This window comes from Eutrigla gurnardus (genome assembly GCF_963514095.1).
Source record: "Eutrigla gurnardus genome assembly, chromosome: 3".
NCBI lineage: Eukaryota > Metazoa > Chordata > Actinopteri > Perciformes > Triglidae > Eutrigla > Eutrigla gurnardus.
This window is the reverse complement of record NC_139917.1, coordinates 1,476,835-1,497,708: the sequence shown is the minus strand read 5'-3', so window position 1 is coordinate 1,497,708 and position 20,874 is coordinate 1,476,835. Positions and strand designations below refer to the sequence as shown.

Here is a 20,874-nt window from a genome sequence, read left to right as displayed (position 1 = left end):
CTTACCTTTAATGCGCCAAGGCGAGGTGCAGTGCATGTTTCGTCACTTGACAACCCAATGACAGAATATAAAATATTATGAAAAATCATCATAGTAATAATAATTATATTGCCGATATTGTATCACTATAGAAATTGTAGGCACATTTTAGGCATGTCTATCACAAAACATGGTCAGGGCGCACAGCAGAAGACATAATGGTGGCAAGAACCCGGTGCCTGCACGAGCCGGCTGGGCCATTCATCATCATCATCACCGTCTTCATCATCTGTGCTCCACAGCTGCACCGGATTCCCCGTCCAACACCAGAATGGCGGGACACCGGGACCTCGCGTGCCACTCAGACCAGCTGCAGCCCCAACTCCGGTTCCAGCTCGCGGCAAAGTTTCCACGGACACAGACAATAGGCTGCCAAGGCGCGAGACCAGCACCAGCTGCTGTATTTTTTTTTAAAGATTGTTTCAGGCATAGACGCATTTTATTAGCAGTGGATAGATATGAAAAACAGGAGAGAGATAGGGAGGTGTGACATGCAGCAAAAGACTTTCAGACAGGATTCGAACCTGGGTTGGCGGCATATGCATACATGTAACATACATGGCATGCGCTCTAACCACTCTGCCACCTGCGCGCCCCTAAATCACTGTTTTTTCGGGTAGGGGGGGCATCATAAATTAATTCTACTTAGGGCACCAAAATGGCTAGCGGCGGCGCTGGACAGAAGACAGCAGCAGCGCCAGACGGCCAAACTTTTCCCAGGATGAAACTGATGTTTTGGTCCGAGAGGTCCAAGTTTCAGCTGTGTTAATTCAGTCAGGCTGAGTTTCCATTACGCGTGCCATCCGCCTTTGATCTGACGTCAGATGTGATGGGACAATCTATATAGATATAAATTAATGTGTTGATTCAATTAGTTGCATTAAATAGTGTTTGTTGTGATTATTTATTGCATTTAAATGTGCCTGGTACTGTGGAAACCTGCCTGTGAGGTCTTTGTGACGTGTGCGCACTGCGCGCTGGTGAGCCAAACTGCCTTGTGCCAAGAGTAGACCAAGTTGGAGCTGGCGGGCTTTCGGCGCAGTCTCGGCGAGGCTTTTTGCCACAAAACTTCCACTGCGCCAAGGTGAATCTGTGACGCCTCCCCCTGCTGCGGCGCCACACCCATCTGGGCACAGGCGATCCACCAACTGACCGTGCGCAAGGCTGCGCTGGTCAAAACTTGCATTGCGCTGTTTTGACCACCACGAAACTAGGGCCCTTTGTGTCTATCACACAAGAAAACATTAAACTATTAAATAAACTAACAGGACTCTTTGTTTTTTATTTTATATATCTCTCAAAACTAACAAGAGAGTAGTGTAACCTACCTTTAACTGGTAACCAATTCAGTTTATAAAGCATCTCACATACTCTAGTTCTGTATGAGCAGTTGAGCACTATACGAGCAGCTTTGTTTTGAGCTACCTGTAGCCTATTAAGATTATTTTCAGATGTGTTGGACCATGTGACTGTGCAGTAAGCAAGCTGAGATAGGACTAAGGCTTGCATTAATTGTTTAATCAAGCAACCTAGTAAATACGTATGTCCTACAATATCGAATTGCAGCCATCCCTCTACCCATGTTCTTTACCATTGCATCTACACGGCTCGTCCAGGACATTTAGCTGTCAATCAGCACACCAAGTAGTTTAACTTCTGTGAACTATTTCTTTGTCATCTGGTTTTAACTGCAGCAAGCTAAACTAAGATGCATGCATCCTGGATGCAACTCTGTACTGGACACAGAGATGAAACTAAAATGACTTGTCTCAGCTGACTATGACTAAGATGTTGCAGTTGCCACAGATTGAGGTACATCTCACAGTGGTGACAGCAGTATTTAAAGGTAGCACATTCAGAAAAAACTGGTTTCCTCTGGTCCCTACACCTATAAACTGGTCCTCCTTGAGCCTGTCAACTCCCAGAATGAGGAAAACAAGCGACTCCTGCATGGTCTCTGCAGCCCCCCCCAGTGGTACAATAAATGGTAAATGGCCTCATTTATATAGCGCTTTTCTCCAAAGCACTTTACAGGAATGACTGTCATTCACCCATTCACACACCGACGGCGGAGTGAACCACGCAGGGCGACAGCCAGCTCGTCAGGAGCAATTAGGGTGAGGTGTCTTGCTCAGGGACACCAGGCACTCAGCTATGAGGAGCCGGGGATCGAACCAGCAATCTTGCAGTTGCCAGCTAAACGCTCTACCTCCTGAGATAAACTGAGCTAAATAATGGCCCTCCTACAGGCTGTTCAGATTCAGCTCCCGTCGTTATTTGCATAGGCCGAACTTCAGTACAAAGGGTCAGTACAAAGCTGGCTTTGCCTCGACACTGACCCTGGTAAAAGGATCTGTCCCAACCATACGGGACCCAGCAACTTCACCTGAGCCACATAGGCGAGCCATAGCAATACATCTACCATAAACATTGGTGCATGCTACCGCTAGCGTAAGCGGCATCCTCTCCGTCTCTCTCTCCAAGTAGGCGATGACAGACGGAGCTCATTAGCATTTAAAGGTGTAGGCACAGAAACAGCCTGTTCTCATTTGAGCAACTTTCAGAAATTCAGGACCATGGATGGGTTTGGGGCAATGCATATCGAATCCAGAGTTTTTGGACCTCTGACAGCTGTGTGAAATTGAGGAAAATCAGTATAATGGGGGACCTTGCTATTTATTCACACTGTGTAACAGGTTTTATAATGTAAAAGTGAACGGCAAGGGATTTACATTCCACAACACTTTTTCATGCATTTTTTGTGCGGACACTCTTGTAGATTTTCTGTCAAAAGTTCTCCACAAAATATTTTCATCTCAGCAACATGGTGCATCAGTGTGACTTCAGACCATGAAATATGACAAATCTTTAGTGACTGACACCAAGCAAAATGTCAAACGCATGCATGGTAAAGTTTGCAAAACACTGATCCATCAAAAATGTCAACAGTCATCAGAGAATGACGAATAAAACACTCACTCAGGCCCAATGTGGAAATGAATCAAAATGCTACCCTGCCCCCGTTCATTTGGAATCATCATAATCATTGACAATCGTACAATTGATGCATTGCAGCTGAAAATCAGACTTAAATATGTCCCAACGTTAATCTTCCCTGTGTTTACTACATTGGAGCTGAGTTGTTAGAGCATGGCACTAATGAACTTGACAAATACACAAACACATGAACTTGACAAATACACAAATACATGAACTCACAAGCAGCTCCTGGACGCAGTCCGGAACATGTTTACTTTCCCTCCATGGAGCTGAGTGGAGGCAGACAGCTGCTGCTGACCTCACTTCCTCTACTTTGTCAGAAGGATCAGTTTTGTTGTTGGTTGTTTGATTTTTTCAAGCTGCGTAACTCTTCTGAAGTTGATTTCACCATATTGAATTAAAATGCTGTCCTTCTGTGTGGGTTCAGGCTGTAAAGAGTGCTGTGAGCGATGCGTGGGCAGCCTGCCCTGGGCCTCCCTCATTGCCACCATTCTCCTCTACATGGGCGTGGCCTTGTTCTGTGGGTGTGGCCACGAGGCTTTGAGCGGCACCGTCACCATCCTCCAGAACTACTTTGAGGTCATCAGAGCCCCGGGAGAAACACTGGACGTCTTCACAATGTGAGTGACTCGCTTTAAATGATGTTTTGACTTTTAATTGTGAATTTCTAGTACTCGTCGTCGGGACACGGAGGAACATAAAAAAGAACTCAAGCATTGTGTTATAATATATATATAATATAATATGTTATATATAATTATAGTGATGGCCATATATATATGTGTATATATATGCTATATATGTAGAGAGAGAGAGAGAGAGAGAGAGAGAGAGAGAGAGAGATAGTTATGTTTAAAGATGGCAGAAGGAGATGGAGGAAGAGCAGTCTCGGGAGACTTGAATTCAGCTTCTGTTTTTTAATGTCTCTGTGATCCTGAATGAAATATTGCAATAATAACAATGATAATAAATAGATGGATATTCCCAGAAACATTGCAGATCCAGACTCATCCTCTGTTTACACTCATTATCTTGTTGATGGTGATTACATATGTATAATACTATGTCTGCAAATTACACTGCAAATTTGCAAATTTGCAGTCTAGCATGAAAGAAGAAAGAAATAGTCATTCATTACTGGCACCGTGGGCGTGTGCTCTCTTCACAGCATTGACATCCTGAAGTACATCATCTATGGACTTGCAGCTGGCTTCTTTTTGTTTGGAGTGCTGCTGCTGGTTGAAGGTTTCTTCACCACCGGAGCCATCAGGGATCTGTATGGGGAGTTCAAGATCAGTGCCTGCGGACGCTGCCTGACTGCATTCGTAAGACATCTTTGCAACCAGCAGATTGAATGTGATACACTAACATTTTTACATTTCATACTGCTACTCTTTTAGATAAATTGAGTGCTTGTAGCAAGACGTTTGGCAATAACTGATTATCTAGTGAAAGGATGAGGCTATTAATATTGTACTTTATCATATTTTCCCTAATGTCAGCAATTATATATCTTCTTTTTCTGTGCCAGGTCCATTGTTTATAAAAAAACATGTTCCTTCACTACCATAAACACACTTATTCTGACCCAATCCCACATATGAGACGTAACCAATGAGTGATATGAAGATGACTCCGTGCACCTCTAGTCTATGTGCTAAACACACCTTGTCTGTCACTCATTATGTCTGGCTTCTGCGTTGCAGCTGATGTTCCTGGCCTACCTGTTCTTCTTGGTTTGGCTCGGAGTGACAGCATTCACCAGCCTGCCGGTGTTCATGTACTTCAACATCTGGTCCATGTGTCAGAACACCAGCTTGGTGGAGGGAGCCAACCTCTGCCTGGACCTGCGTCAGTTTGGTATGTGCCATCCATGAAATAGATGGATGGATCAATAGTGAGTCCATCTAGTAAGAGAGAGATAAAATTGTATATGCTTGACCTTTGAGCAGAATCATAATACTGTGTTGCTCACTCTGTGTTGGACGATATCACTCAGATCACACCCACATTTTGAAAGCAGCATCTATATCCTCCATCCTCACTTTGGGGCAGAGGTCTCAAACTCAACTAACCTGTGGGCCGCTGGAGGTAGAGTCTGGGTGAGGCTGGGCCACATCAAGTATTCCACAAAAAAAGGGGGACCAATGTTTGTGGGTGCGGCTTATATGCAGGTGTGCTCAATAGTCTCGAAATTACGGTACAAGTGACCAACGTTGCTAATTTGTGTTGTTGTCACAAGCCTGAGCTTTGGTAGCCCACAAGTGTTAAAAAATACAAAACGCACAGGGCAACAAGTCGCGGGCCGCACTAACACCAAGCTTTGATTTCAGGTAGGGGGCAGCAAAATATCGTTCCAGGGGCCGCAATTGGCCCGTGGGCCGCAAGTTTGAGACCCCTGCTTTGGGGTTTCTAGTCGATGCATCTTTGAACACAGGTCCTCTCTGTGCTCCTGAAATAGAGCGTAGTGAAGAAATACAGATTCTCATAATCCTGGCCATCATATTTCCCAAGCATCGCCTGATTGCTGACAGAACACACACTGGGTGTTTTCCTCCCCCTCAGTGCAACCAACTTACTGGCACACAATGGAAAAAACCTGTGCGTGTGCTACACAACTGCCAAATTACCAGTAGAAGGCTCACAGTGTGCCAAAATGCAGCCCAGATCTCGATCTCGGATCAAATAAGAAAAACCAACCTGGACTTGATGAGTGGTTTAATGACAGAAAAAATTAGCTGTTTATTAGACAATAGAAGCCCTGTGTACTCAACAACTGGCTCTGTTGTGGCTGGGCTATCCCAGGGGCTAGTTTTAGAAAGCAGGTTTAGTGAAAACCTTGAGTTAGTTAACGCTGAGATGAGAGAAACTCTGGTTTTCGGTTTCACAAAGAGAGTTTGTAACAATCTCCCTCAACTATGACACTCAAAGACGCAAATTTTAAGGGGAAGGGCGGACCTGATAACCGCAGCTAATGGTCACCACCGGCTGGCCGTAACTAATTTAAAATTCCCCAAATTAAACAATAAATCTCTCTCTTACACCTATGATAATGACGGGGCAAATTATAAAGAAACGAAAACACACAGAAGGTTAGATTCCTTATAATGTATTGACAGAGAATAAATTAAATTATGTCCGACCCGGACGCATACGCCAAACAAAAGAAAAAAAAAACACACTGCGTTACAATCACACACTTGCCAATGAACCCACAATAACCCCGAAAATCCCCACAGTTCAAATGTCCAAAAGTCCAAACGTAAAGTGCCCAGGAAGGAATTAGTCCCAAAAGGAAAGTAACAAAACAAAACTACCTTGCCAGGTGGAAACGTGGCGAGCCGCAAGTCTCAAACCCAAAAAACAGGAGCGACACGTCCAGCTCACCCAGCCCGTTTGGCAACCGGATCCCGGGCATGCAGTACTCCAGTGGTCTATTATATTCCAGCTTCGGTTTAATATCCTGAGGCGATTCACTGGACAATGCTGCTGTCCACGTCCTCCAAAACGCTGTCGTCTCCACCTGCCGCGCGCGTCAACTCTCGCGACCTTTCCCCTCTCGCGACCTTTCCCCTCTCCCACATTTATCACATTACCAGAAAATAATGATAATCATAATAATAACAATAGTCCATAACAATGATCCGTGTCCATTTATGATCCCTGACCATAGGCTCCTGATAGTTCAAACATATTATGGCAATTAAAATTAGGGCAAAAGACTAAACAAGAAATCATATTAATCACCATAATCACCATGCATGGAAAGTAGACTTGAGCGACCTTACATTCCCCCCCCCCCCCCAGCCAGCAGCTTATCGGGACCATAGAAGGGTTTCATGTCAACCACATTTACATTGTTTACCTTCATCTTATCAGTCAACCAACGAACACGGTAGTTTACAGGACCAAATTTCTTCTCTACCCTGACAGGCCCTGACCATCTGGGTGCAAACTTGGCAGAGAATTTGGCTGAGGCTTTAGACAATGGGTGTGACCGAATCCAGACCAGATCCCCAACTGCAAAGTGTACATCTCTGCGTTGTGCATTGTAGTACCTGGCTTGTCTGGCTTTCGCCGCACCTACATGTTTTTCAACCTCCTTTATCAGTTGTGTATGTGAGTGCACCGTGTTGTATGTAGATGTGCTTGGTGCAGGAGTCTTGTCTATGAGACGCTCTAGTGGACCCTTGAGGTTGCGACCCAGGGCTAACACGGCAGGCGTTACACCAGTGGTCTCATGTACTGCCGTGTTGATAGCCAACCGGAATTCAGGCAGCCACCGGTCCCAATCCTGATGATGGTTTCCTACAAAGAAATGCTTCGTACAGGCAACTCGTCTGTCGTCAGTATCTTGTGCCTGATAACTTTGGTGGCGCAGGTGGACTCTGTCCAAACTGTAGACCTTTCTGCAGCAGTGGTCTGACGACGTCTGGTTGGGAGTCAATGAGTGGAACTACCAGCCCTCTGTCCATTTCAGCCATGTAAAAGTTGATTGTAGGCTCTACATGACCCCACTGGGAGCATCACGAGCCTTTGGTAAGAACTTATAATCTTTACCACCTGGTAGAATGTATTTCCTCAAGTGCGGCTTTAAGACAAGCTGGCTCGCACACATGAAGTTCAGGCCAAGCAGTAACGGCATGCACAGTTGGTCATCCCGGAGTACATGTATGCTGATGGTGATGTGTGGATCTTGGAGCGTGAGGAGCAAGGTGGTCTTCCCTATGGCTCTACTCTCTTGTCCATTGGCCATAATAAACCTTGGGATCTCACTCAAACTCAGGGTCTCACCTGCCTTTTTTATGTTGTTCCACAGGGTGCTACTCATCAGGGAGTAGGTGCACTCTGAATCCAGTACAGCATCACCCTTTGAGCCTCTGATCACCACTGGCACCACAAGAAGAGATGGAACGCACAAGAAAGCGGCTTCATCCCCACCGTGACCCCGGCCTTGACCATGTTCAGGTCTTTTGGTTGACTTTTTGGATGAACTGTCAGCTGGATTAGCCTGTTGGATTCTACTCCAATACTCTTTAGAGTTACTCCAGTCCTTTTCGATCAGAGACCCCACCTGGCCACTAGCCAGCCTTGGATTGCATGCACTGAGGATACGCCGCACAATCTCTTCCTCAGGCATCTCTGGTCTCCACTTCAGGCAGAGTGCGCGGTGATCATATGAGAAGTCCCTCAGACATTGAGTGGGTGACTATACTTTCGAGCGGAGTTGGTCCTCAATCTCAGACTTGTAGTTAGTGGGCAAGAAAGCTTCCAGGAAAGCACTTTTAAACTTTGATCAATTAGCTATCTTGCTACGGGCAGCTAACCACCAACTCCGTGCCGGCCCTTTGAGAACAGCATTAAGTGTGCCTAAGAGCTCCACGTCACTCAGGGGTCGTAAAGTGAGTAAGTTCTCGCACTGCTCAATAAAATCTGTGACATCAGTAGAACCCCTCGACTCACCGAACTGGGGAAACTCCATTCTAATAGGGGGTTTGGCTGTGGCTGCAGGCAGAGATGAGAGGGCAGCCTCGTCCTCGAATGTACGACGACTTGGATGAGGCAGCACTGCCGGAGTGGAGAAACTGCCGGGGTGCCAGGAAGGACGGTTTCTGTTCTTCTTCATTGTCTTTTCCAGATCTTCTCCCCAACGTTTATCCCTTCGCTCCAAACAAGCTGCCACCACTTGTTCAAATCTCTCCAGCCTTGCATCAATATACTCTTTAGCCTCCTTAGCCATAGCATCTATTGCAACTCTAAAACCCTCTTCACGGTTCAGTGTGCTATCCACCGCTTCCTCGAGACGGTGCTCCAAAACCTCAACCTTCAACTGCTGGTCTTGTAGCTGTTGTGCAAATAAGGCCGCCTCAACATCTTCAAAATCCTCAGCCGGTTGCTGTTCCTCCTGAGGTGACTCCAGATACATGGACTCAAGCAGGCTGCTTAACTCGGCCACGCCGCTTTGATTGAGTCTAGTGGTGATGTGGCGGTGAGGGTTGGCTTCAGCAGGAGGAATGGGGTTCTGAATTAAATCTATAAGGGAAGTTGAACTGTCTTCTTCTGCAGCATGATCACTGACTGCGCCATCCTGGCTTGCGATGGACATTTTGTTTATGGAATGACTATGTCAATAGGAAATATGTATGCAATGTATTGTTATATGTATGTATTAAATACAAAAAAGAAAGGTACACAATGCACTGCGGAGCGGTAGGCGGTACCTATGCAACCTAACTCTCACACCCCATTCACCAAAATTCACCAGAATCCAACAAGAACAAAATGAGACCTCTCACTGGGCCACAATTATTCAAATTACTTGAAATTCCCTTGTAACACTTGTACTCAGTCACACACTGACTTAAACACTAACCGCCTTCGGTTTTAACCAAACAAAAACTCAATGAGGCTATTTTTTACAGGGGACTTGTGTTTTCCAAAAATCAAAAATCTCACTAATTTTTTGCAGCGGATCAAGCCGGTGCGTCCATAGACAACAATATCAAAAAACTACGGGCCACCAATCTGTAACAATCTCCCTCAACTATGACACTCAAAGGAAAAAGCACAACGCAAATTTTAAGGGGACAGAAGAACCTGATAACCGCAGCTAATGACAGCTCACCCAGCCCGTTTGGCAACCGGATCCCGGGCATGCAGTACTCCAGTGGTCTATTATATTCCAGCTTCGGTTTAATATCCTGAGGCGATCCACTGGACAATGCTGCCGTCCACGTCCTCCAAAATGCCGCGCGCGTCAACTCTCGCGACCTTTCCCCTCTCCCACATTTATCACATTACCAGAAAATAATAATAGTAATAATAATAATAATAATAATAATAACAATAGTCCATAACAATGATCCGTGTCCATTTATAATCCCTGACCATAGGCTCCTGATAGTTCAAACATATTATGGCAATTAAAATTACGGCAAAAGACTAAACAAGAAATCGTATTAATCACCATAATTACCATGCATGGAAAGTAGACTTGAGCGACCTTACAAGTTCAGCATAAATCTGAGTCAGTTACCATGGCAACATACTCCGTGACCTGCAGGCTGGCAGGTTTTCTTCAACATACTCTGAGTTTCTCCTCCATGTCTCCGCCTTTTTCCGGAATCTGAACCAACTCTGGAAAAATTGCCGTCCTTTAGATTTTTTGCGAATGGGAGTTTTCTAAAAAAAGGACATTTCTTTGTTGAAATAGACGCTTATATTTAATGTTAAATATGTGAAACATGATTAAAACCATATGTCTTAGTCTAGGTATTTGTGGAATATTCCTCTTTCATGTGCACGCGCTCATAGCTGGGCAGGTAAACCCTGGGTTGAGTTAACGAGTTGATAACCAGCTTCGTGTGACCGCTTATCTCCTTATCTGCCTTTGTTAGGGTTACTTAGGCTGGATCTCTGAAAGATACCCTGGGTATGTTGAACTCGCTTCGTAGTACAGGCCCCAGGTATCAAGCAGGCGGGCAGGTGATTCAATAGCTCTTCCCTTTCCTCAACGCTCACTATTCAGGCTTTGTCATTTTACATGTGTTTTAGGTCAAAACCTGTTGTTTTCCTCATGTCTTGTTACACACAAGACATGAGGATGTCTTGTGTGTAAAAATGTCACAGATAAAATAACCCTGAAGTTAGAAACCTATTAAGAACAAATGATGATGATGATAATAATAATAATAATAATAATAATAATAATAATAATAATAATAATAATAATAATAACAATAACAATAATAATAATAATAATAATTGAGTCCAGTATCACAAAGAGTGTAGACATAATGCAAAGTAAATAATAAAGTATGACGTTTGGTTATACATTTTGGGTGGAGTAGGTCTGGTTAACTGCAGCACACAAGGTGTTTTAGAACCCAGGAGCAGAAGGCTAAGATGGTGGTGAATAGACAAAGGGTATATTGCATCAAGGGGAGCAGTGGTTGTGGGAAGGATGGAGGTGGACAAAGCCGGCAGGTGAGTCGGGGGTTAGTGGTGGGGAGGAGGCCTGGGGGTCGAGCAGGGTGCTGGTTTGGGATTAGGTGTCTGAAAACCAGGAACTGGAGGGTTAGTTCTGCAGATAGATACCACAAGGAGATAACTGACATTATGAGGAATGCTAAACCCACTACAATAACACACAAACAAGGAGGAAATCAAGACACCAAGGAAACGGAAACAAAGGGGCGTACTACTTTGGACAAGAACAACAATCAAGCACAGTAATGCCACACTGTAGAATGCTGTTCAATTTTCTCAACACTTATGCTTTTAAATAATGGAATTTTCCTTGTGGGAACTTATTAGATATACACAAGTTAAATTGACATCAAGATTTAAAGAGAAGACATTATTAGTTACATCAGTGACCGAAGATACTATACTTTATTTTATATATAGTCGTACATTTTTATACATGATATTAACAACATACACACTGTATTATATTATATATTATTCACACACAAAGAGGCAATTTGTACAGTCAAGCGGATTTGCAGCACTGCCCTCTACTGTCCAAACTGCAAATTGGCCTCCTGTCAGCAAAGTAATTACTCTATCTAAAGAATATGTTGGGACCTCAGGTTTTGTGTCTATAAAGCAAGTCATGGATGCAGATTGAATTGTTTCTGAACATTCAGATTGGAGCGTCTTCTGTGTGAAAACACAGCCACGCACCTCCACAGGGGGTCTTTCACCCTCCCCCATCTGCCTGCAGGTCTGTGTCACTGAAAGTGTCACGTACCTGTGAACTCCTGATTCCATTTTAATTGGTCAACTGCAGTGGAGGTTTTGCTTCCTACCAAGCAGACCAAGTTTGGATCTCTCTCTTGGCCCTTTTCCACCGAGGCATTTTGAGGGCTGGTTCGGAGCCGGTGCCAAATCGCGAACCAGTTCTTCCTGTTTCCACAGACAAAGAGCCGGCTCTCGGCCAGGAAAACTGGTTCCGGAGCGGCCCCAACTCCTTGCTGGGCTGGAACCGGCCCCGGAAGAAGGTCTTGCTTACGTTAGGGGCTGGGGGCGGGGTTAACGCTCGAAGCAACGGGGGAAAATACGCTGCTGCAGAGTTTTACTAACGTTACTGTTCCCGGTAAGTTTCATTTTTAAATTGTTTCACCTCGTTGCAAACCAACGACACATTTCTGTTTAGTTTACCAAGAACATAATGTTTAGTGATTACGTTCGTAACAGCAGCAAATAGTGGCTATGCTTCCTCGAGTAATGTAAGCTGACCGGCTAGCTAGCCAGCTAGCGTGATATTGCTAACAACAACGTTAGCATGCCACTTTCTGACTGCCGTTTGCTCACTAAACGTTACCAACTACCAACGTAACATAACATCTGTGTTCACAGGGTCGTGGACACGTTTGTGATTAAACCGCTGTTCTATGGTTTGTGTTTGTAGAGCTGTCGGACATCGGCGATATTGAACGTAGGTCCAACCTGCAGATGACTAAACATCAAACACTCTGATCTATTGATCACACACTGTTCTACACTTTAAAAAAAAATTGTGATTTTAGTATTTTGTGTATTTTATTGTTATTGTATTATTTGCCAAAATAAACACTTTTTCTAAAGAGACATGTCTGCTATGCTTGAAATTGCGCTGCGGGGAAACCTCAGACGTATACAGTGACGTAATGACGTGGCTCTCTGGGCTCTCTAGCCGGTGGAAAGGCAAACAGGTTCTCAGAAGGTTCGCAAGTTGAACCAACTGCGAACCAGCACGGGCACCGGCCCGGTTCTTGAACTAGGTTTGCATTGGTGGAAAAGGGGTATCTTTCTACTGAGATGTTGGCCTGAACAGAGGTCTCCTCCTTCTACTGAGATGTCGACCTGAACAGAGGTCTCCTCCTTCTACTGAGATGTCGACCTGAACACAGGTCTCCTCTTTCTACTGAGATGTCGACCTGAACACAGGTCTCCTCTTTCTACCGAGATGTCGACCTGAACACAGGTCTCCTCTCTTTCTACCGAGATGTCGACCTGAACACAGTTCTCCTCTCTTTCTACTGAGATGTCGACCTGAACACAGATCTCCTCTTTTTACTGAGATGTCGACCTGAACACAGGTCTCCTCTCTTTCTACTGAGATGTCGACCTGAACACAGGTCTCCTCTTTCTACTGAGATGTCGACCTGAACACAGGTCTCCTCTTTCTACTGAGATGTCGACCTGAACACAGGTCTCCTCTTTCTACTGAGATGTCGACCTGACCACAGGTCTACTCTTTCTACTGAGATGTCGACCTGAACTCAGGTCTCCTCTTCCTCCTGGGATTTGGACCACAGGTCTCAAGTCCCCAAGCAGCGCCCTCAAAACCGCCAACAAGGTGGCTGTTGGAGCCTGCTTCTGCAACAAAGACAAGAATTCCTAGTCGAGATGCATCTCCCTAGAAATTCCTCCATCCACAACTCCAAGGACAGCAACTTTCCTTCCCAGGAACCTGAAGACAGCAACCTTTCTTCAGAGGAACAAGCAACCCTTCTTCAAAGACTGGTAACAATCTGGGCATAGCTTAGGACAGAAACTGCATGTGATGACATTAATGTTTCAAAGTGATTTTCTATTTGATGTATTGTTGAGTTAAGTGTGTAACCTTAGTTCAGTTGTTAGTGATATTGAACAGACAGTTTGCATGCTCACTAATCCAACTTTCCTAACGGCACTACATGTACTATACTAATGATACAACAAGATACAACACACCTGGACGGCAAACTGCAGGATCTACATCAAAACAAAGGGAGCATCAGCAGAAGAAGTCAAAGTAATCCAGATCAGGAGTAAGGATGAGCTGGAGAAATACGATAACTAAGGTATGGCTCACAAACATTCCACAACTACAGCACAGCAAAGTTCAACGGTTCTTACACGGACTGAAAGACTGATGGGAATATCTGAAAGGATTGCTGAGCAGGGAAGTGTGGAACTCACTACAAATCAACATGTGGATACAAAACTGGAAAAATGTTTACAATGAAACAGATGTAAATTATGCATATGATTCCTTTTTGCAAATATTTAAAACACTGTACGACAGACACTGTCCTGTGAAAAAGAGACACCCAAATCGGAATAAGGAGCAGAAACCATGGCTCACAAAAACATTGATAAACGCCTGCAGAAATCCCAGCTCAATGTTTCTCACACCAGTGAAGGACACAGAGATTAGACACCTGGTCAACAAATGCGTAGCCAAAACTTCTACTGATGCTGACGACCTGGACATGAGGCTAATCAAGAAAGTATTAGATGGAATCATTTCACCCCTGACATACATTTTCAATCTGTCATTTCAAACCGGGAAAAAAGACTCCCACACCATCCCAACAAATAATAGCTACACTGGACTTTTTTTTTGTTCTCTGTCGATTGGACCCCCTTCAGACTTTGTTACATGTTGAGACTGCTGTTCACTCGTGATGAACAAATATGGACACATGTGCGGACACACACGTAATCTGTATGCACTGGACTTCAGCTCTCTGTACCACCTACTGCTGTAACATATTATGTCAAATGTCACAAGTAAAAGAAAATGTTATGTCAAGTGAAAAATGCAAATGATAAGAAAAGATTATGATGTAGATTATTTTCCTGTTGGTAATGGGGGCGGGACTAGATAAGCCTTGGCTTCTCCCGCTTTCCCTTTCGGCCATGTGTATTTTACTATGTGAACAAAGATGTGTGATGATGATTTAACGGACATGCCCGAAATAAACAAATAAATAAATAAATGATACACGTATATAGAAACCTGTTCTCCAGGCAGGACCACAGGGCCTCCCACAAAGAACACCCCCACTCCACATGGCTGACTGGTCGACACCCACAGCCGCCATCTTGGAACACGCCCCCCCCCCTTTATAATTAGACTGAGTACAGGTTCTTTTCCCTGATTTCACGGTGGTGCCCCGATTTTATGAATTATATTAATAATCCTATTCATATCAATAATTCTATTGATATTGATAATTATCTATTCATAACCGAATCTGCTCCTGCTAGTTCCCCAACAAATAGTTCTCATTGGGAATAATTAAAAACCTTACGTTAAATATTACTGCCAGTTCATGATGACATGGATTGAACATAGCTTTCACTTCAGTGTGACTGCATCCCCACCAGCAACAGACTACTGGTGAAATATTCAGACTCAGTCCATTTGAATTATTTAAAGATGGATACTCTTTCAGAGCTGCAGAAAAGTCATATCCAGACATTCCTCAGTTCATTCATCAGCATTCTGACAAAACATGTTTCTGTTTCTAATATATTTTCAGGAGCGGTGACCATTTCTGAGGAGAGGAAGGTGTGTACGGGATCTGAGAAGTTCTTCAAGATGTGTGAATCCAATGAGGTAAGAAGAAGAGGAGAGGAGAGAAGTTTGAAGAAATCTGAAGCAAACATATAAAAAACTGACTGGTATTTTGTGTTGCAGCTGGACTTGACCTTCCATCTGTTCGTGTGCACACTGGCAGGAGCAGGAGCTGCTGTCATTGCTATGGTGAGGACCATTATTCTCACATCTGACAGGCTTTGAGCACTAATTAGCACTGATTGGTTTGACCTCCAACCTGAGTGTTTGATTTAGAATAGAAATAAAAATGGACACAGAGGTCAATGGAACTATGCTCTAGACCAGGCGGCAACCTCCGGTTCTGAAAAATTATGCCAATGCCGAACTGCCTTAAACTTGCATTTTCTCTACTGGCCATCCTCTGGTTAAAAAAAGAAGTCTTGTTGCATGGAAGTCTATGAGAAAATTGTCCTACTTCTCACTTGATGTATTATCTCAGTAAACATTGTAACATGAGTTTATGGTCTCAATGTCTAGTTTCAAGTCTTCTATACAGCAGGATTTTCATTCCAAATATCCAAATATGGTATAATATTGGTTGCAAAAATCAAAGCAAAGCAACAGCCAAAATGCAGAAAACGCGGATTCAAAACTGTAGTCCAGAAACCAACGGGTGACCACGGGATTGTAAGAGGAGTGAATCTACGCTTGTGCAGTCATACAGACGCTATGTCAGCAAGCTGTTCACACATCAAAGGTGTGGAGAGGATCACTTCTCTTTGCATTCAGCAGATATTTACTCACATTATCTCGCTCCTGCACTCCAGTAGAGAGAAGAGCAGAGCATAAGCACACATCCATTCATTTCCTGTAACTGCTTATTCTTTCTCAGAATCACAGACATCTGTCCCAGAAAACATTCTCCAAGGCCAGATAAATACAGTATTATAAACACTAAAGAACCTCAGCAGAACAAGGGGCCTCTCATATGTAATTTGACTACATGTATGAATCAGATGCATTTCCAGTTTGTGGCAGTCAGTAAGGTAGGGTTTCTCCTGCGGGGATGTCAACGTTAGAGTCTATCATACATCATATGCATATATGATATGATATGATATGTAAATGTGTAAATATGTAAATGCGCATATAGTTTGTTTTCATGAACGGCCGAGGTGTGCGGCACTTTAAATGTTGCTCTCGCAAAGAATTGTGGGTCGGCGTAATCTCCTTACCTTTCGCATAAGAAGGTCTGTTGCATCCTATGCTAAAGGAGCTCTGAAAGGAAGCATTGGAGCTCCTTTCCTTTGCATTTAGAGAATCCAAACAGCTCTTATCATGGCGGCCACTTGTTTACTTCCGGGTCACTTTTTCAGTTAGGAACCTTCCTAAGCAAATAGGACTATTCGACTGCACCCCAGGTCTGGGTGTCATTTCAAAATGGCCGATAATGATAGTAATACTAAATTTGATACAATAGTTGTTTCGATACTTTGTGTGAATAAATACCTCATATCATAATCAGTAGACCAACTATGTTTCTGCCAATAACTGCAGCTAATTTCTTAACTCTATGTAAAATTATTTATAATGTAAAGATTCAGTTTTGTTAAAATGACAGTTCATAATGTACAGTTGTCATTCACATTAACAAACTGTTAAAGGAAAAGTTCGGAATTTTGGACATAGGTCCTCATTTCCAACTTACCCGAGGTGATATAGGTCGGTGGAGACCGTTTTCAGCACAATTGGTCCAGTCCTTATATTTGCACAAGTCACCGTTGCTAACTGGTGTTGAGCTAGCGCACGTCAACGGTAACATCCAGCCTGTCACTAAAAACAGCTTTAACTGCTCCGCAGAACACCCGAGACAAATGTATTATAACGTCGGACTATCGATGTACATGTCAGTGTTGGTAGAATAATTTAAAAAATGTTTTTAACGCTGCTACGAGTACTAGCTGTCACGACTGTAGGGCGCTTAGGTTTCGTTTTTACGCACTACTACTAACACGCAAAGTAAAATTCCGCTGCTGCTGAGAAACTAGTCCCTCAAAATGTTTTATCATTGAAAATGCAAGGTTGGTTTAATTTCTAAAATGATTCTACCAACACTGACATGTACATCGATAGTCCGACGTTATAATACATTTGTCTCGGGTGTTCTGCGGAGCAGTTAAAGCTGTTTTTAGTGACAGGCTGGATGTTACCGTTGACGTGCGCTAGCTCAACACCAGTTAGCAACGGTGACTTGTGCAAATATAAGGACTGGACCAATTGTGCTGAAAACGGTCTCCACCGACCTATATCACCTCGGGTAAGTTGGAAATGAGGACCTATGTCCAAAATTCTGAACTTTTCCTTTAATGTGAATGACAAAAGGTATACGTTCATTGTCAACCAACATGTTGGCAACATTAAAATAATAATAATAAGTATTATTATTATTATTATTATTATTATTATTATTATTATTATTATTATTATTATGAATTAAACACTTATGCTACCACCTGCAGGTCCATTTCCTGATGGCTCTCGCTGCTAACTGGGGGTATCTGAAGGACGCCAGCCGGATGCAGAAGTATGAAGACATCAAGTCGAAGGAGGAGCAGGAGCTGCATGACATCCACTCTACACGCTCCAAAGAACGTCTGAATGCCTACACATAAACAAGCAGCTAGGAGAAACAACAAATGTACCTGTCACACACACACACACACAAACACAAACACACTGGGCCTGACACGGGCTAAAGGATAGCAGAAACACATATACACATACATGAGTAAAAAAAAAAAAAAAAACAGACATTCAGAGACACAAATGAAAACATGAGTAGGCAGAAATAAGTTAAAAATGATGAAAGACACCAAGCAGTGGATCATTGACTCGGGTGATCTATGCTAACACTTTAGTAGCTTTACCTTAAAGTTAAGACAAGCAGTGACCACACCCTCGTCAGAGGACGTGGTACTGCTGATGGTAAACATCAACTTTGTGATATTCCATTCTGAAATTATAATGGACTAAATGGACCAGGGCCCTAGCATAGAATGTGCAAACAATCAACTGAAACTGGCCTAAAAACAAAGAAAGAAACTAAAAAAGTACCAAAAAGGAGCAGCGCATGTATGAAATAGCACAAGAAACATACAAGAGAAGAACCCAAAGAAATGTTATATTTTACTTGGCTTGTTTGTGGCCTTAAACCTCTAATTTGTTTGCTTATGTTTGGGCCACCTCTGTTTTTTCTTTTCAAAATGTCAAATTTTCCGAAAAGGCCGGCTCTTTCCTGGGTAGCATCAAAGGGATCCCATGAAACAGCGAGTCACAGCTGCTCTGAGCTGTTAGCGAGGCACACTGAAGTCAACAATCCACAGTTTGGTGTCTGGGAGCTCATCCTGTAATGTGGAGGCCGTCCAGCAGGGCAATGTCACAGTATCTCCCCAACAGCCGCAATACGTGCAACACACACACACACGTGCATACACGCACACACACACAAGCACACGCATACACGCACACACACACACATGCACACACGCAAATACACACACACATGCACACACACACACGCAAACACGCACACATGCACACACGCACACCTGCGCACACACACACTCAGCGGCTGAATGGTCGGGTTGTACATGGTGGCGTCATGCTGTGCTGTGTCCTTACATGGTTGCCAAGGAAATGTGTTCCTCCCGGGTACAGATGGGTAGCTTTGATAACTTTTCCTTCCTACTCTGGTCTCTTTTCCATCCTCTTTCTCTACGATGTGACCTCTTCATCTTGAGCCCAGTTTCATTAGCTGTTCCACATACCTAATGCCAACGTAATGGCTCATTGTCATAATAATAGTAATAATGAAACAATATGTGGATTGGTGGGAAAAAACGTATTTTACAAAGTCCCCAACCAAACGTTGCTCGATTTGTCACTTGTACTTTGGGCGTAAAAGCACTTATGATCAAAGAGCTGATGTGAAACATCTAATGAAACGGGTTTGTGTCCGTCCCGTTCACCCCCAGTTAGTGTAAACTGGTGATTTGTCCTCACAAACAGCACATCTTAGCAGCACAAAGCCGTTTTAACGTGTGGCATGTTCTCATCGGTCTGATGAATAATGTTTTTTCTCACTTTTTGGAATTTCTGCCACATTTTTTTTATCAGTATTATTTCTGTTTCATTTTAGCATTGTGGATTGTGAAATGGGGCCAGCGTGTGGGGTCGGTGGGGGAAATATCACATTCACATTTTCATGTAATGAGTCTGTGTCTCAGTGCTTCTGCACTCATACAATACACACAAACACCCAATACACATACCAAATACCATACCAAAATGAGTGCTTATTTTTGAGTTGAACCTCTCTGACACTTATAGGTGACGTGACCAGAGGATTACTTTGAATTCTGGGTGGCGTGTTGGTTGTGCAGGAATGGAGGTAAAGAGCTCTGATGTCCAAGACGGGGATTCATGTCCCTTCTATGAAGAGTTCATTAGGTGTTTGAAAAGTTGGGATGGAGTGACGTAAGCTGACAGATTCATAAAAAAAGAAAAAGGTCCGGAGGTACCAAAGGAACGGAAAGAGAAGCTCAAGCTCAACATCAGTGATATTCCAGCCGTGTAATTAGGAATGAAGACCAAGATGAATGAAGTCCCAGCTAATAAGCTCCTGGTTTACTGCAGTAATGATTTGATTTACTGGGTAGGTTTGTCATTTTAAGGCTGTTCCTAGTTCATATACGATGTCTCAGTTATGTCCTCATGTACTTTTGTACTATACTGGATGCTGAATACTCAGAACTAAACTTGCTGGGATGTAACTTTTAGTAACCTGCTTGAATTTGTTCTTAAAATTCGAAATTTCAGTTTAAATATAGTTGTTCTGATCCAGATTGAACAACTTGATTGATTTTTGATTCCAGTTTGAATCTATTAATTGCTGTTACTTTTTAAAGAGGCCAGTGATAATTGTTTTAGTTCAAATACCAAAAGTTAGATATGTGAGGGAAAAACTTGAGCTAGGCACCAGGAAGCAGGGCTGTTTGTGTTTTCTGTTCAGTGATGTTGAGCCGGCCGCTAGAATGAGAGGGAATCAGCCAGCGAAGGGAGACGGACAGGGAATTCAGCTTATCCTCAGCATGATGATGAAGAAAATGGTGATGATGGTGGCGGTGGTGATGATGATGATGGTGGTGGTGATGATGAAGATGTGATGATGATGATGATGATGATGGTGGTGGTGATGAAGATGTGATGATGATGATGGTGGCGATATCATAAGTAATTGATGGGTTTGATTTGATGACAAACACACACACACACACACACACACACACACACACACACACACACTTTCCTCCACCGAGCTGTGATTCATTGTTCATTGTCAACTTTTTCTTGTCACCGGTAATATTTCACTATTTTATTATCAATTTTTAATCTCTGAGACTTTAAATTTAACTTTAAATGTGAAATCATTTAGTTGGGAAAAAAAAGTGAATGTCTTT

At 43.3% G+C, this 20,874-nt stretch overlaps 2 protein-coding genes across 2 annotated transcripts in view; both read left to right on the top strand.

Annotated features, from left to right (window-relative positions):
• Positions 1–18,111, top strand: part of gpm6ab (glycoprotein M6Ab) — a 41,178-nt gene extending 23,067 nt beyond the window's left edge. The window contains exons 2-7 of the mRNA XM_084004996.1: positions 3,467–3,659; positions 4,208–4,364; positions 4,746–4,899; positions 15,339–15,415; positions 15,497–15,562; positions 17,875–18,111. Of these exons, the coding sequence (XP_083861122.1) occupies positions 3,467–3,659; positions 4,208–4,364; positions 4,746–4,899; positions 15,339–15,415; positions 15,497–15,562; positions 17,875–18,027 (800 nt within the window). The 3' untranslated portion in view covers positions 18,028–18,111. The remainder of the gene's footprint in view (positions 1–3,466; positions 3,660–4,207; positions 4,365–4,745; positions 4,900–15,338; positions 15,416–15,496; positions 15,563–17,874) is intronic.
• The window catches only part of LOC311010476 (uncharacterized protein), a 126,665-nt gene that overhangs the window by 89,463 nt on the left and 16,328 nt on the right, over positions 1–20,874 (top strand). The gene's annotated exons all lie outside the window — the stretch shown is intronic.